This window comes from Peromyscus eremicus, chromosome 9 (genome assembly GCF_949786415.1).
Source record: "Peromyscus eremicus chromosome 9, PerEre_H2_v1, whole genome shotgun sequence".
In the NCBI taxonomy this organism is placed as follows: Eukaryota; Metazoa; Chordata; class Mammalia; order Rodentia; family Cricetidae; genus Peromyscus; species Peromyscus eremicus.
The window spans coordinates 91,581,176-91,597,211 of NC_081425.1; the positions used below are offsets into that span (position 1 = coordinate 91,581,176).

At 49.4% G+C, this 16,036-nt stretch overlaps 1 protein-coding gene across 1 annotated transcript in view; it reads left to right on the top strand.

Moving 5' to 3' along the window:
• The first annotated feature begins 7,258 nt into the window (after positions 1–7,258).
• Arhgap22 (Rho GTPase activating protein 22) overlaps positions 7,259–16,036 on the top strand; it is a 141,043-nt gene continuing 132,265 nt past the window's right edge. Inside the window, exon 1 of the mRNA XM_059274124.1 lies at positions 7,259–7,567. Within this exon, the coding sequence (XP_059130107.1) occupies positions 7,534–7,567 (34 nt within the window). The 5' untranslated portion in view covers positions 7,259–7,533. The remainder of the gene's footprint in view (positions 7,568–16,036) is intronic.

A 16,036-nucleotide genomic window follows, 5' to 3' on the forward strand; every position in this document is an offset into this window, starting at 1 on the left:
TGAGATGAAGCTGGTATCACAACTAGGGAAACAGGGAAGGAAATGACCTCAGTTGAGAATGGACAAGGGGGAGACTGTGCGTCTGTGTTGGTTTCAGAAGATACCAAGGTCAGAGAGATGAGGAACAGGGAAGCTTGGGCTGAGGGGTGTAACATAGGCTTCAGTTCCAATGAAAAGGCAACCAAAGCAGCGAAGGCAAGAAGGAGAATTTATGGGAAGTTCACAAGACTCTTTTTTTTTAAGATTTATTAATTTATTATGTATACAGTGTTCTGTCTGCATGTATCCCTGCAGGCCAGAAGAGGGCACCAGATCTCATTACAGATGGTTGTGAGCCACCATGTGGGTGCTGGGAATTGAACTCAGGACCTCTGGAAGAGCAGCCAGTGCTCTTAACCTCTGAGCCATCTCTCCAGCCCCTACAAGACTCTTTGGGTCTTGAAGCCGGCTTGGAAAATGAACGGAAGTGGCAGTGGCCGTGGAAGGCCTACATGCTAGCAGCACAGGCAGAGCAACCAGGACCCTGCTGTAGGACACCTCCCCATTGTCCTACAGAACACTGTCCCTGATGCAGGCTATAATATAGTTGACTCTGTCCAGGTTAGCTGGGCCTGAGTCATAGAGCTATGTCTGACTGCCTCCTGGGAACAAGCAGATCAGTTCTTCCAAAGAGGCATCTCGGGAGTTTCCCCGAGTCAGGGATGGGCTAGATACTGCCCAGCAAGCAACCAAGTTCTAACCAAGAGAGAAAAAGACTGGGCTGTCTGTGGCCCTAAGGAAAGGAACCAGCAAGGGATGAACTACAGATGTGCAAGGCAGGGAGATGAACGGAAGCAGGCAGAGGTGTCAGGGTGAGGGGTTTCCTCTTGGAAGATCTGAGTCGGGAGATGGGGGCTGCAGGAGGGGAGTGATCACAGACGGGGACACTGGGACAATCACCCTTGCCATGTGCCCTGCCTCTCCTCTGCAGGCGCGTGTTTTCACTAGGGACCAGGCTTGCTAATCAACAATGCAAAACTGACCAAAGCAGTGAATCTTTATTTTCTCAAACATAACCTTTGACCTCCCTTTGAAACCTTGGATTTCAGGGAAGAGAAGTCACTTTAGACCCTCACTGAACCCCTGAGAGATCAGGGGCTGCTCTTAGCCTCTGGGCAGCGCATCTGAGTGACAGCCCTCCCCATCTCTGCTTCAGGAACGATGACAACTACTTGGACACTCAGTGCATCCTTATCCCGTGACCAGGAACACCTTGTTTTGGGGGAGAGGCCATGTGCCCCTTTTTTCTCTCAACCTCAGACTGACAGAGCTGAGAACTCTGCCATAGGTACCCTACAAAACCACCCACTCTCTCCCCACCTCACTTAGGGGCCCAGGCTCACACATGCTCTGATAGACACTTCCTCTCTGAGAAACCTACCAAAAGAATTTGCAGCTGAATGATTTCATTCTTAATCTGAAAGCCACTTGGTACACCTGAGTCCCAGGCACTTGTCCAGGTCAGATGAAGACTCTTAGATGAGCAGTATTTGTCCTGAACTTGGCATTTGCGGAGTTTTAAAAGTGGACATGTGACAAGGTATTGTGGCTCAACCAGATTGATGCACCTAAGCCTCTTCTCCCAGAGAATAAGGCTACAGGACCTGCAAGGACACAGGTCACAGTTGCTTTAGTTACTACTTCTCATCACTGGGACAGAGTACCTGATGAAAGGTGACTTAAGGTAGGAAGGATTTATTTTGACTCACAATTTGAAGATATAGTCCATTGTACCAGAGGATGATAAGAGGTGGCCTGCTTACATCTGGATGGATCAGGTAGCAGAGAGAGAGAGATGAATGCTAACATCTGGATGGATCAGGTAGCAGACAGAGAGATGGATACTTACATCTGGATGGATCAGGTAGCAGACAGAGAGATGAATGCTAACACACAGCTGGCTTCCTCCTTTTTCTCTTTTTATTCAGTCTGGGATCCCAGCCCATGGCATGGTGTTGCCTGTAATCAGAGTCCATCTTCCTCCCTCAGTGTATCCTCTCTGGAAACATAGCCACAGGCATGCCCAGAGGTATGTCTCCTAGGTAATTCCAAGTTGACAATGAATACCGGCCATCATAATTAGGGGCTTTGTAAGCAAGCCTCCATGCTTTGGGCTTATCCCTCTTGCCCTGGTCTGGTATGTCTGGGTGGTTTTCCAATGTGTGATTTTAGATTCTGCATCTTTATCCTGACTTGGGTACCAAGACACTAAATAGACCACTCCCAGAAAAGTGGGAATCCAAGACTCCTGACCCTTTCCAGGGGCCTGGCTATGACAGCGAGTACCATGGGCAGTAACACATAGACAGCACCAATTAAACGCCTAGTGATGACAGAATGGGGACCAGAGAGAGGAGGCGGGGAGTGGGGGGGGGGAAGACCTGCCCTCTGGAGCAGAGGACCCTGCAGCCCCCCCTCCCAGTGGCGACACAGATGACATGCTGATAGCACCAGCAAAGCGAGGCCACCAAAGCAGCCCAGACGTTCACCTCGGATGACTGCCACACAATCTAGAAAGAGAGAGTACTCCAGTCCAAGCTGATGATGTATGTGAAGTTGAAGTTGGTATTTAAATTATAGGAGTCAGCAGGAGCTCACACTCTCTTACCAGTCACACACACACACACACATGCACACAGGGACACACACACTCACAGGCCTTGTAGAAGGTCCCTGGAACCTCAGGTGTAGGTGACTCATTCCAGCCGTGGAGATGGACAAGGAGGATGTTTCCCAATCTCACAGGCCAAGAAGGACAGATGAAACTGCAGATCCAGTGGACAGTCAGCTGTGGTAACAGGACTAGCCATGTAATAAGCCTCACAATGGGTGTTCATTCTACTTTTCATACCTATGTAGAGTGCTCCAGGCTGGCAGAGAGGACTCAGCTCCACACAGGACTCAGCCTGCTTGGCTCTTACCACCTCCTACATAGGACTTACAAAGTGTCCCTATCCTAGTTGACCAGAAAGTGGAAATGAGCTTGGTGGGGTATCAGGGGACAGAGTGCTGTCTCCCAGGCCTGGGAGTGGCCACATCACTTCTACTCACACACTGACCAGAGCTCAACCACACTTAACTGTAGGTGGCTGAAAACACAGAGCATCCGTGAGGAAGGAGAGGGCTGATGCTGGTAGAGAACTGGCGTTCTCAGACCGGGGATCCCACACACTGACTAGAACATGCAGTCAAGTGGTAAAGACGGGGTGGAGATGGGCTGATAAACGAGCAGGAGGAGTAGACTCCCCTACCTTGTTGAAGGTTCCTGGGGCCCTCCAGCATGGATCAGAAGGAGGTGAGAAAAGGAATTCCTGTGCTCTGAATTACGGTGTTGCCTGATTTCCACACTGTGAATACTCCCAGCATAATAGCACCGAACTTGGGGAGGATTTGCATGGCAGCAGGAACATTTGGTATTTGCCATATGAATGACTCAAATGGATTAGGAAGTAATAAACTTTGAAACACAGTTTACTTGATTACGGGTTTATATCGTTCCATTTCTGATGGTGCCCGTCATAAACCATTGGCTTTGCAAACTAACTGAAAATGTAACCATCAGCTTCCTTGCAGATGACACCAGCTGGCTGGCTGGGAACTCCACTGGACAGGCATAGGGAAGGACGGAAGTGACGACCTTGAGTGACAGGCTAAGCAGAGGGCAGCAGCCTCCTCACAGCGGGGAACAGTGGTGCTAGGGACTGGGGACAGGCTCTGGGGAGCTGGGTCAGCACCGTTTGCACATGGACCTCTGCAAGGGCATGCTTCTATCTGAAGCCCAGAAGCTTCTGGAAAAGGGAAGCAGGGATCTCCACTGTCTATGTGGCATCTTTGTGAAAATTAGAGAAAATCTCTGCCTCCTAGCTGCCACTCTCCATGCTTGCTGGTCCAGCCCAAACCCAACCCTCCTAGCCCCCTCTACTGGACATTTTTGTGCAGTGCACAGATTAGGAAATAGCACTGGTGGCTCCACATGCAATGGATTGGTTTCTCCATTAGAGCCTGGGGTCTTTCTAGCTGGATGAATAGCTGACACAGATACCTCTCCCTAAGAGGACATCTCCCTCGAGATGGAAGCAGGCAAAGGTCACCTTGGTAGCCCTGGCTCCAGGCATGTGGAGATGTCTCCTACGGCAGTAGTTCCTTGCCCTTATGATTTCACAAGCCAGGATGGCTGTGCATGTGTGCTGGTTAAGAAGAGCTGCAGTATGGGATGCAGACACTCTTCTGTGAAGTCTCCAGGGTGCAGCCAAGGGAGAGAGCCACAATAGGGAAAGCACCCTGGCTCTGGGCTGACTGTGTTGATGGGCACGTATTCCATCAACAGCTGTGCATTATAACAGGTGGTTCTGGAGAGTTCTGCTCCTCTCAGTCCCCTCACACCTTCCAGTGCCAGCTCCTGAGCAGCCCTTAGAAAACGCCGAATGATGTGAGGCAGGAGAGTAGTAGAGGCAGAGCAGAGCCACTGGAATCACAATGCTGGGGTAGGGGTAGGGGTAAGGGCTGCACTGTGAAAAAGGCAGAAGGGGGGGCACTCCCAGTGTCTGCTGCCATGAAGACCAGTAACTCCATTTCTTGCTCTTAGTGCTCAACTTACACCTAGAGGAATAGCCCTGTTTCTTCAAATACAAGCTATTCGAAGTCTTCACATTCACCAAATCCCATAGCCCTGATCTTGTCCCCACTATCACCCACAAGCCCTGGAAGGATCTGGAGGCTTCCAGCATCCACTGCTGCACGATGAGGCACCACAGCCCCTTCCAGGTTGCTGCCTGTGAATCCTGCGTCAGAAGGACTAGGAATGGAATCTGGAGTAAGGGAAGAGAATAGAGAGCCATTTTGCCCTCCACCCACTGACCCCATGGTCCCAATCAGGTCAGCTCCTGCCCTCTCAGGCTTTCCTTCTGAGTCTGAGCCCAGAGCCTGTGGTTTATTCCTCCTTCTCTAACGGCCAGAAGTGAGGGAGAGCAATGAGTTGAATTCCTCAGAAAGCAGCTGCACAGGAAAAGCTCCCGGAGGTGGTTTCTTAAACAGAACAAGCGTGAGTAGCCCTGGACCGAGGCTCTGGCATTTGCTGGCCTTTGGCTCAGGGGAACACTAGCCAGGCTGCATTACTCACAGATGGTTTCCGGATTGCTCAAGATGCTGTCACCGGCCACGGGACTTGCCCTATGACCCCTGTGTCAACATGTGACTTGTCCAGCTCCATATTCTCTCATCCTTCCTGGGTGCGCTGTCCTAGACTGGTCTGGGTTGTACTTGGCCTTAAAGGAGAGAGGCCATGCAATGGTGTTTCTGATCTGTCCATATATAGTGTATGTGTGTGCACGCATGTGTGTGTTTAGTGCATGTGTATGTCACCATATAATTGCTCCACATGTATGGAGGGCAGAGGTTGACATGGGGATTCTTCCTCAATCACTCTCCACCTAGTATATTGAGGCAGGGTCTCTCACTTGAACTCAGCCCCTGAGCCATCTCCCCGTCCTCTATACACACTGTCCTTTACAGAGCATTTTATGAGGCTGTTTGGGGCTCGCAGCTAGAAGGGCAAGAAGGCCAGTCCTAGGAAAGTGTGCACGGTCTCAGGAAAAGTGCTTAGTGTCTCCCCGAACTGGTAGGATCAGGACAGTTGGGGGGGGGGGGGGCGAAGGGAGGGGTTTTTTATAAGCATGACAAGACTTGTGGAGCTGAAGCAGTGTGAGGAAGGTTTCCAGAGGTGGGGTTCTGTCTGCAGAGGCACAGGCCGTGGGAGCCGAGGCTGCATATGAAAGGGGACACACAGGGACCTCTTATGACCTGCACAGAGGACCACAGGAGGAACTGCCCTAGATTATGGCCAAGTGCAGCAGCAGCAAAGCATGGAGGCCTGGGACAGAGCGGAAGGCAGGAAGGGCTGGGAAAGAAAGGCCTTGGATATCATGTCAGGATACCTACTCCTCCATCTGAGGAGCGATCTAAGATCAGAAAACTGGTTGACGCTGAATGAGACTGCCCTCTGTGGACTCTTTCTCCTGCTCACCTGGATGTGGGGCTTACCACATCCTGCAGACTTCCCCCTCACTCTCAGCTCCCCCCCCCCAAGTCTAGACTCTCCCACCTTTTCTGAACTGCTTCAGAGGTCTCCCAGGAGCCCTCCTTCCCCTGCAGCTGCTGAGGTTGAGGAAACGTCAGTGGGACTGTGAGAATCAGCAGACGTGGGGCACGTAGAAAGCTGTGTGGGAGCGTGGGGGGGGGGGAGCTGCATGGGGGAACAGGGACAAGAGTCATTCAAAGAAGGATGATTATAAAACAACTCGAAGTAACCCAACCCTAGGCTCAGTGGTTATGAGGACACATGAGGAGGTTCTCAGAGCACAAAGTGAGCGGGGTCACACTCCAACAAGTTCATCGGACACCCTCGAGGTGGGAGCTCTTACCATGCAGTGGTCAGAACTGGAGTATTTTGAGAAACTCATTTCATAGAAAAGTTTACAGCCAGAGTGGGAAGGACATATCTGTAACCCAGCAGGCAAGAGGGTGAGGCAGAAGGATCAAGAGTTCAAGGCCAGCCTGGGCTACACAACAAGACTCTCAGTGCCTCTGCCTACCCCCCAAAAAAGACAAAACAAAACAAAAATGGGCGGCAGCAACAATAGCAAGAGTTTAGAGTCAGCTTTGCGTGCACTTGCCAGCCCTGCCTCTAGGCAACAGTGTGAGAGTGGAACATACTGTTGTGACTGAGCTTGTAGAGCAGTTTTTAGGGCGTTAAGGTCCAATAACAGCCCCAGTAGGCACCACGCTGATCCTAGCAGAGATCTGTTATGCAGCTCAGTAAGTTTTGGGACCCTGGTTTCTGTCCCCTTATTAAGGAGGTGGTTGTTACCATCAGCAGGACTCTTTTTGCTACAGGAGTTGCTGAGGATGTGAGCAATGCCAGAATGCTGGTTCCTTCCCAGAAAGGCAGTGAGCTGAGATGCATGTCCCCTTAGGCTGTGCCTGGAGGGGTCTTACACTCCCTAGCCTTAGCAGGGCGTGCTAGACCGGCCAACCACGGTGCTATGTGTGTCCTCCGCCCTCTTGGTGGCCTGCCGGCTGGCTCACAGACCTCCAGGGCTTGGGGACCTGTAGCCAGCTGCAATCTCCACTGGGCTTCGGATGGCCCCACCCACCTGCCCGCCCTGAGGCCCAAGACCCCGCCTCCTCTTTCAGGAATGGGTAGCCAAGCAAACACAGCCAGGCGGGACCCGCCCTGGCCAGTGATTGATCACCAAACATCACTGTGGCTTTAATGGTCCGCTTGGATGGAAATTAATTCTGGAATGGATAAATAATGCATCAGGATTTATGTAGTCCAAAGCAAGCCGGAGCCAGGAGAGAGAGCCGAGGGGGTGACGCCAGTGGCCCCCGGGGCTTGAAAGAGCTAGGCATGAAGGGCCACTGGCCAAGAAGAAGAGAAAAGGGAAGCGGATGGCAGCATGATCGGCCCAGCGAGTCTGGCCAGGCGGCTGCAGCATGCTGAGCCCAAAGATCAGACAGGCCAGGAGGGGTAAGTACAAATTCCTGCGGACTTCTGATTTCTAGTCACACAGCGTGTTTCCCCTGGCAAACGCCGAGGACACTCCAGGAGCTGTCCTGCCCGGTTACAGGTGGGGAAGGCGCTCTGGGGCTGTGGCACCTGGACCGAGAGCATATGTGCCTGTGTGCCTACGGTTCCGGTGAGATTGGGGGAGGGGGGGGTCAGACCTGAGATCGCACAGGGCAGTAGCTATTTTTAGTGTGTAGGTGGTGAGCACCTCCGCCCAACATTTCATGTTTTATAGCCCCTCTATCGTTATAGGTAAACAGGTGGCGACAGGGGAGGAAAACTTTGCTTTTCACTCACAGTAAAAGTTGAAATGATCCTACTCGGGTTAGCAATACACAGGCTTCTGCGGAGTTCAAGTCTAAGGCCAGCCTACTAAGAGCAACCCCCACCCCCAGCCCGCAGGGAGGCAGAGGTAGAGTGTATCTCACACCTACCTTTAAGCCAGAATAAAACCTGCGGAACTGCACAGTTGAAAAACCGGTGGGGGTGGAGCAGATACTAAGAGTCCAATAAAGCAAGAGATTGTAATCTGTAGTTCAGGACTCAGCCTTCAGCTCCTGTCCCAGCAGAGTAGCCTCAGGACCCAGCCACTAGACAGGAAAAGAAACAGAGCCTTTTCCCCAGGCAGCAACTTCTTGGCCAGGAGTGAGGTTACTTCTGATGCAAACATCTGTCTTTTTTAAAGAGATGGAACGGCCTTTTCAGATGACCAGTGCTTGGGGACAACCTGCCTTCTAAGCGCAGAGGATAAAGATGGATTCTTGGAGATGGGTGGGACATGGGAGTGCTCCTTGGAGGCAGCTGGGGGGTGGGGTGGGGGGACAGGGATCCTGTACCTACTCAGGGATGCCACATTTCATTAGCATGTTGAAGGCACTTGAGTGACTTTTCCAGTGTGTTCAGGGCCATCCAGACTCCTCTGGAGGTTGTTGGGATGTAGTGTAATGTGGGAGCCTGGTGAGCAAAGCAAAGATTCGCCTAGCTCTGCTGAGGTGTCATTAAAGATGACCAAGGGATGAGCCAGGCCAGAGCCCCCAGGCCAGCCATTTCCTTCCCTGTCCTTCTGTCTGAAGACACAGCCACTAGTCACGTGAGGCTAGTGAGCACTTGGCATATACTGGTCCAAAGAGAAAAGTACACACGGGCTCCTGATGCCTCCATAAATAATTGTTTGATAACCTGCTGAAATGACAATACTTTTGGTGGGTGAAAGAAGCAAATTATTAAAGTTAATCTCACCTTTTTTTTTTCTGCCTTTCTCTAGCTCTGAGTATTGCTATTGCATTATTTCCATGACCTACATGCTCATGTTAGACCTTTTATATTTCTGTAGAATCTTGTTGGTCTAGAAAGAGACAAGTCCTTCAGCAAAGGGGCCTGTCTGTGAAATCCCAGACTTCATTACTGTATGTGCCTGTGTGTGTGCGTTTGCGTGCATGTGCACACGTGTGCGCGCCTGTGGAGGCAAGAGGTCAGCTTCAGGTGTCTTCTATTGTTCTTCATTTTATTCTTTGAGACAGACTCCCCCCTGAACCCGGAGCTCACTGATTTGGCTCGACTGGCTGACCAGAGATCTGCCTCTTTGCCCCACCCTCAACACACAGACACTCACCACTGTGGCCAGCTTTGCACATGGTGTGAGGGATCCGAACTCAGATCTTGATACTTGCGTGACCAGCACTTTACCCACCGAGCTGTCTCCCACCCCCACCAAACTTCTCTTAAATATTTGAGTTCAGTGGCTCTCCGTTAACAGCAGCCCTTCCTCCCTTCAGGAACATGAGGACGTGTCTGGAGGCGTCTGTTGACCATTCTAACCAAGGGTGCTACTGGCATCCTGGAGGTGGTGGCCAAGGATGCTGCTGGGTACCCCACAGTGCCCAGGACACAGAATTATCTGATCTCAAATGCCAGCAGTGCCGAGGTTGAGGAGCCCTCTCTACCAGACATGTGACAAGTTTAGTTGCTAGTGTAGTTTCTCAGGAGTTAATATAGGAATCAGTTGCCTACAAAACTGTCTGACCATAAATCCTGAGGAAGATATTCCGAGAGCATGGGTCACACCGGAAGCTGCTGTGCACAGGGTACCAGGAGGTGGCCAGAGTGACCTAGGGTTCTTGATCTGTAAGCTGAGGAACAACAGGGAACGGATCAGGGACAGGATGGCAGAGGGAGGCTGAGCATGCCGCTGGGGTGGGAGTGGGGAGCATCGCATGTCGTTTCTCCAGTGTCACGAGTGTGTGTGTGTGTGTGCGTGTGTGCATGTGTGCGTGTGTGCGTGTGTATGTGTGTGTGTGTATGTGTGTGTGTATGTGTATGTGTGTGTGTGTGTGTGTGTGTGTGTGTGTGTGTGTGTGTGTGTGTACCAGGTTAAACTTGCAGCTTGTGAGGAAATACATATCAGTGTATTTCCTCAAAGAAAAGGAAATGGGCTCTGGCAGGTGGAAGAACTTTCATCAAATTCACCCCTATTTAAAACTTTCAGTGTTAGGACAGGGTCTGTGTGGCCCCACAAGAGCCTTCACAACACCGACCCCCAGCCCTGCTATCCAGCCACTGTCCGGACTAGACTCTTGCAGAAATACCCCCAAGTGTTGTGTCACTGGGGAAGATCAGGATTCCCCCACAGGAAAGTTAAGAAACCCAGGCCTGAACCATAGGCTCAGAGGGCTTTGGGGTCTGGCTGAAAAGCGGCTCCCTTGGGCTGGTGATACCTGGGCTTCCTGGGTCCCTTTCAGAAGCTACATCGGCTGCTAACTTTTTCACCGGCTCCCTGAAGGAGCAGGTGAAGGTGACCATGACCATGAAGGGTGTCCTCATCATCTCTTTGTAGGGGTAGGGGTAGGAGGAGGTGTCTGGATTAAGAATTCCCCAGAAGGCTCACTGGCGGTTACCTAAATGTAGAACTGTCTTAGTCTGTTGCTAAACAGAATGCCTACGACTATGTCGTTTATGATGAAAAGAGACAGGGGTGACGAGATGGCTCAGCAGCTTGCTGCTAAGCCTGATGACCTGAGTTCAATTCCCCAAATACACATGGTGGAAAGAAAGAAGTAATTCCCTCAAAAGCGATTCTCTAACCTCTACATGCACAATAATGAAAAAAATAAATATAAATATATTTTAAAGGAAACAATTTTAAAGGTTATTTGGCTTATACTTTGGAAGCCTAAGAACATGGTACTAACACGTGCTAGTCTTCAGGCCTCATGACAGAAAAGCCGAAGACTGGAGTGAGCATGTGTGGAAGCAGGATGTGTGAGAGAGCCTGAGGGGAAGTGCTAGGCACATCAGAACCTGCTTTCGCCACCACTTACCCACTCTTTGGGAAGTCCATTAATCTCTTCATTATGAGATAGCCTCGGTGACTGTTACCTCCTAACACCATCACCTCTTAGAACTGTCACATTGAGAAATTGGGCTTCGTCATGGGTTTTAATAGAACTGTATCCAAATCACAGCATGAAGTAGGTCAACTGTCCATCCCTGGGTGGGTTCATCTCCCAAAAACTTACAGGCAGATGAGGCAGGCAGGCAGACAGACAGACGCACGCACGCACGCACGCACACACGCACGCACACGCAAAGCTCAGCTCAGTGAAAGCAGGTGGTGCTGTCCCTGCTCCCTTAGCTCCCACCTGGATCTAAGCTCCCTGGGGGCCCTTTCCTGATACCCTGTCCCCAGCGAGCACATCTCCCACTGACCCATGTTCCCACTACTGCCCTGTTCCCCGGTTGGGAAAGGAAGACACGGCTCACTCTGTCCCCGCCGCTTTCACAGAAGAAAACCAGGTTGCATCTGCTAACCCTTCACGGCAGGGCACAAGTCCACGTGCTGTTTGACACAAACAGAAGAGCTATCTCTTTTCAAGACAGAAAAACAAAACACAAGGTAGGGCCCCCTCCTCTCCGAGTTCTGGGGTGGCTTCAAACAGCCAGGAGGAGCCGTGGGTACCAGGCAGAACTCTCACGCCCATCATTACACTCTCCACCCTTGTTCCCTCCATGTTCCTTTCTCAGCTTACACCCTGATGAGTATTAGTTGCCTGCAGCACTGGGACCAGGCCCTTGCAAGACCTGGGTCCGATTCATCCCATCTCTCTAGGCCTTGGTACTTGGACTGACCCCATTAGGATCATTGGGTCTCTACACTCCCGCTGTGGTGGGACTTGTCTTGATGGTTTGGCCAGTCCTGGTGCAGCCTCCTTGGGGCCCATGAACCCCATCCCACATTAGTAGTTATTGCAGTGGCCTGCCCCACTGCACAGGTCTGAAGTAGGCCTCCCAAAGAGCTCTGTTCAATGCCCATCCCACTTGTCTCAGGCCAAGTCCTCTGTAGCCTCTAACCTGGCCAAAGACATCATTCAAAATTTAAATTATACCCTGCATCCTTCTCCAGCTGTCTCCCCTCACTCTCCAACTAGGAATCCTTCAGCAGTCTCCACTGATTTTTTTTTGTTTGTGTTTGTTTGTTTTTGAGACAGAGTTTCTCTGTGTAGCTTTGGAGCCTTTGTGGAACTCGCTCTGTAGCCCAGGCTGGCCTCGAACTCACAGAGATCCGCCTGCCTCTGCCTCCTGAGTGCTGGGATTAAAGGCGTGCGCCACCACCGCCCAACTTTCCACTGCTTTTTAAAATTAAACCCCACAATTCTTACAATGGCTCTGAGTGTCCCTCATGGCCCAGCTCACTTCCAGCCACTTCTCACACACTAAGTCCCAGATCCGCTGACCTTCTGCCTGTTTCTCTGTGTTCCGTGAGTTCCCTCTGGACTTCCTCTTACACTCACATTCACACATGAACACACTCCTGCTATTCACCCTCCAGCCCTCAGCTCCTCCCACCAGGGCAATCCTTCCCCACCCTACTCCAATTTGGGTCCCGCCCCATACTCAGTTCACCTTTGTTCTTCTGTCTTTCCTTCCAGTGGCAGTTACATATTTCTGAGAGTGACTTTTAAATATGTCACCTGCACTGGACTATAAGCTTCACAAGGGTGGGGACCAATTTTCTTTTTGAACAACATTATGCCCTCAGTGCCTGGTATATATTTTTAAATGGATGAATATAAATGAATCGATCAGTCAGTCAGTCATGGGAAGGCGTTAACTCAGGAGGCTTGAGACTGGTCTCTGCTTTAACTCATTGAGGGTCTTAGGAAAAATGTATCCCTACCCTTGACTGACTGTGTGTTACAAATAGTCACCCAGTCTACAATTGTCCTTTACTTGTCTATTAAAGGGTTTGATAGGTAAATGGAGCTGGTGGCGGCGCTGGTGACGCTGGTTACCCCGTGGAAAGGTCACAGTCACGATAGAACCCAGTGGTACTTTTTAGAGCTTTATTAGGAGGGAAAGGGGGAGCCAGGCCTGGGGGGGTGGAGCAGAGCAGAGCAAAGCAGACAGCAGAGAGGGGACAGAGACAGAACACAGAGAGAGGGTGCGGGTCCGAGTCTGCCTTTTTAAGGCACATACATAGCCGCCAACTTCCCCTGATGACATAAGACACAAGACCCCAAGCTGTGCATGTGCCAGAGTGAGGGCAGGAGCCTAACAGGGTTTTATTGTTGTTGTTGTTTTTTAATTTGAGATGTCTGTGAATTGTTATTTCATGTCACCAATCCTTCAGTTATTTTCCTTTGGAGCTTCTTCTTTGTTTGGAATGGTTCAGAGTAAGCTTGTGTCTCTTGAAGAGGATCCATTCTTCAGAAGGAATCTAGGCTGCAATGGCTGTGGCTAACTTCCCAGGAGCCTCCACGAGGGGAGAGCCTGGCTACTGCAGGGTGGGGAGAGAGAGAGAGAGAGAGAGAGAGAGAGAGAGAGAGAGAGAGAGAGAGAGAGAGCGCTGGTGGGTGGGATGCAGTCTTTTCTGTGGCTTTCTTCTAAAGACTTTTCCCCACAAGAGAGTAAACTTATATTTGTTAAATTCCCTCAATGATGCAGACATTTTGTTGTAATTCCTTAATTCTCCCGGCTGCACTAAAATGAAGTACCTTTGATGTCGTTTTGAAATGTGTGGGAGGAAAATCGTGAGTGTCCTGAGCAAACATGGCGGAATTGACATTCATGTTTGTCTGATGTTAAGTCCTTTGCTTGTCCTGGACCCAAACTATTTACAGACCTCTGTAAATTACCCTGCAGGCCTCTGGCTATAGAGTTACGAAACGCAAGGAAGCTGAAGGAAGTGCCTACAGCTTTTGGGCAAACATTGGATGTAGGCAACTGATACCATGTTTAAGATTGGAAGAACAAAGCCTAGGAGACCTAAGCAAACATAAAAACAAGACCAATTCCAGGAAAACAAAGAGTAATATCCAAAAGGACAAAAATAGAGATGGTATAATACAGTACTCGTTGGGGACTAGCAACCACGTGGCACTAATGATGGAAGTTCTATATATCGACCTAATGCAACTTATGATATAATTGTATGGGAAAATATGAGGAGGATTCTTGTGTCAGGGGTGGGGGATCCTCTTCCATAGTTAAAAAGTCAATAGATAGCACTTAGAAAGGAACAATCAAGACATGTCAATAAATGAGTACTATCTAAGAATGCGGTAACCACTAGGGGGAAAAAAAACTATATTCATGTGTCCCCTGTGGCAGGGATACATCCTAAGAAATGCATCGTTAGGTGATGCTATCATTCTGCCAACATCACGTACATACATACCAATTTGGTGGGCACCTGAGCTGCATGGCTCAGCCTGCTTCTCCTGGGCTACAATATTATGTAATATTTTACATACAATTGAAGGCAATTGCAATACAGTAGTCATATAAGCTATAATAAAATACAGTGTGGAAGACAAACATCTACAGCTGTTCAGGGCACTTACTGCGCATGGAGGTCATCATGACTGGAAGTTGCCCTGGGTGAGTCAGTGAGTGACTGGGGAGTGAGTGTAGAAACCCAGGACATCACTGCACATCACTGGACACTAGATTTAAATGAAAAACATCTTTCCTTCTTCAATAATAAATTAACTTTAGCTTACCATGACAATTTTACTTTATAAACTTTTAAAATTTAACTTTTTGACCTTTTTTTTTTTTGGACAGGTTTAAACACAAATACATTCTAAAACCATACCAAAGTATTCTTTGTACCCTTGTTGCATAAGCTTTTTTCTGGTTTTAGTTTTTTTTTTTTTTTTATACTCTAGACTTTTTCTTAAAAAATAACATACAGGGCTAGAGAGTTGGGTTGGCCATTAAAGGCTAGGTTCAACCAAAAACGAATGCAGTCATACATGTCAGCCTACACTGGATGGGCTTATTAATGTCACCGACTTCTACCTTACTTACAAAATATTTTGTACAATGCATTGTACATATGGATGTATTACCATACATGTGTGCAGTGCCCTCAGAAGTCAGAAAGGGTGCTGGATCTCTTGGAATTGTAATTACAGGTGTTTGTGAGCTGCCCTGTGAGTGCCAGAAACTGAACCCAGATCGTCTACAAGAGCAGCAAATGCTCTCTGGCTTCCAGTTAACTGTTTCGAAAACTAAGTTGTAGTATACTCTAAAGTAACAGTTAGGAATATAGATACTAAGTGCGCAAACAGCACAGTGAGTTTTAATGGTTATTAAATATTATGTACCATACATAGTTATGTGTTCTATACCTTTATACAACCGATCACAAAATTAGTTTGTTAATATTACCATCGCCACAAATACATGAACAATGTGTTTTGTACAAGTTTGTGACTGTTACCATGTCACTAGCTTTGAGAATTTTCCATCTTTGTAATAATATCATGGGCCCACAACTACATGTGGCCAAACCATTGTTGTGCATCACCACACTGTACTAAGATAAAAAGTGGCTTCCTCTAGGGGTAAGGATAGAAGATGAAGAATACAGGCTCTGGAGTCATGCCCAAGGCTTGTGGGATTCCTTGAGATGTTGCCAGGGAATGATAACCCGGAAGCCAGCTGACTCATCCCAGCTGACTAGGGAACTGTTCAGAATTCTGGAGGTTTCTGTTCTTAGGGCATCGTGGGGGTCCACAGCCCCCTCTGATTGCTTAGTTCAGAGTGGTGTGCCTTCATAGAATATACCGATGTTGCCTACGCCCAAACAGGCCAAATACACTGAGGGTTTCCTAGGAGAGATCACATCCATAGCCTGAGAGTAGAGCCACTATATATATATATATATATATATGTATGTATGTATCAGATAGGTGATGTGGCATCTGGCTTTGCCCATGTCTCACTCAGAAAGGGGCTGGAAGACAGCAGAGGGTTTCCTAAGCTGTGCCAAGGAGAGGTGTGTGAGAGCTGTGGCCGGAGCTCGAGGCCGGAAGCTGCGGGCACAGCTGCTTTCTATTCCGTGTCCTGTTCCCTCTGAGCAGGGAGCTCACTCACCATCAAGGGCGTGCAGTGGAAACCATGAAGGAATGCTGCTTGGTGCCTCAC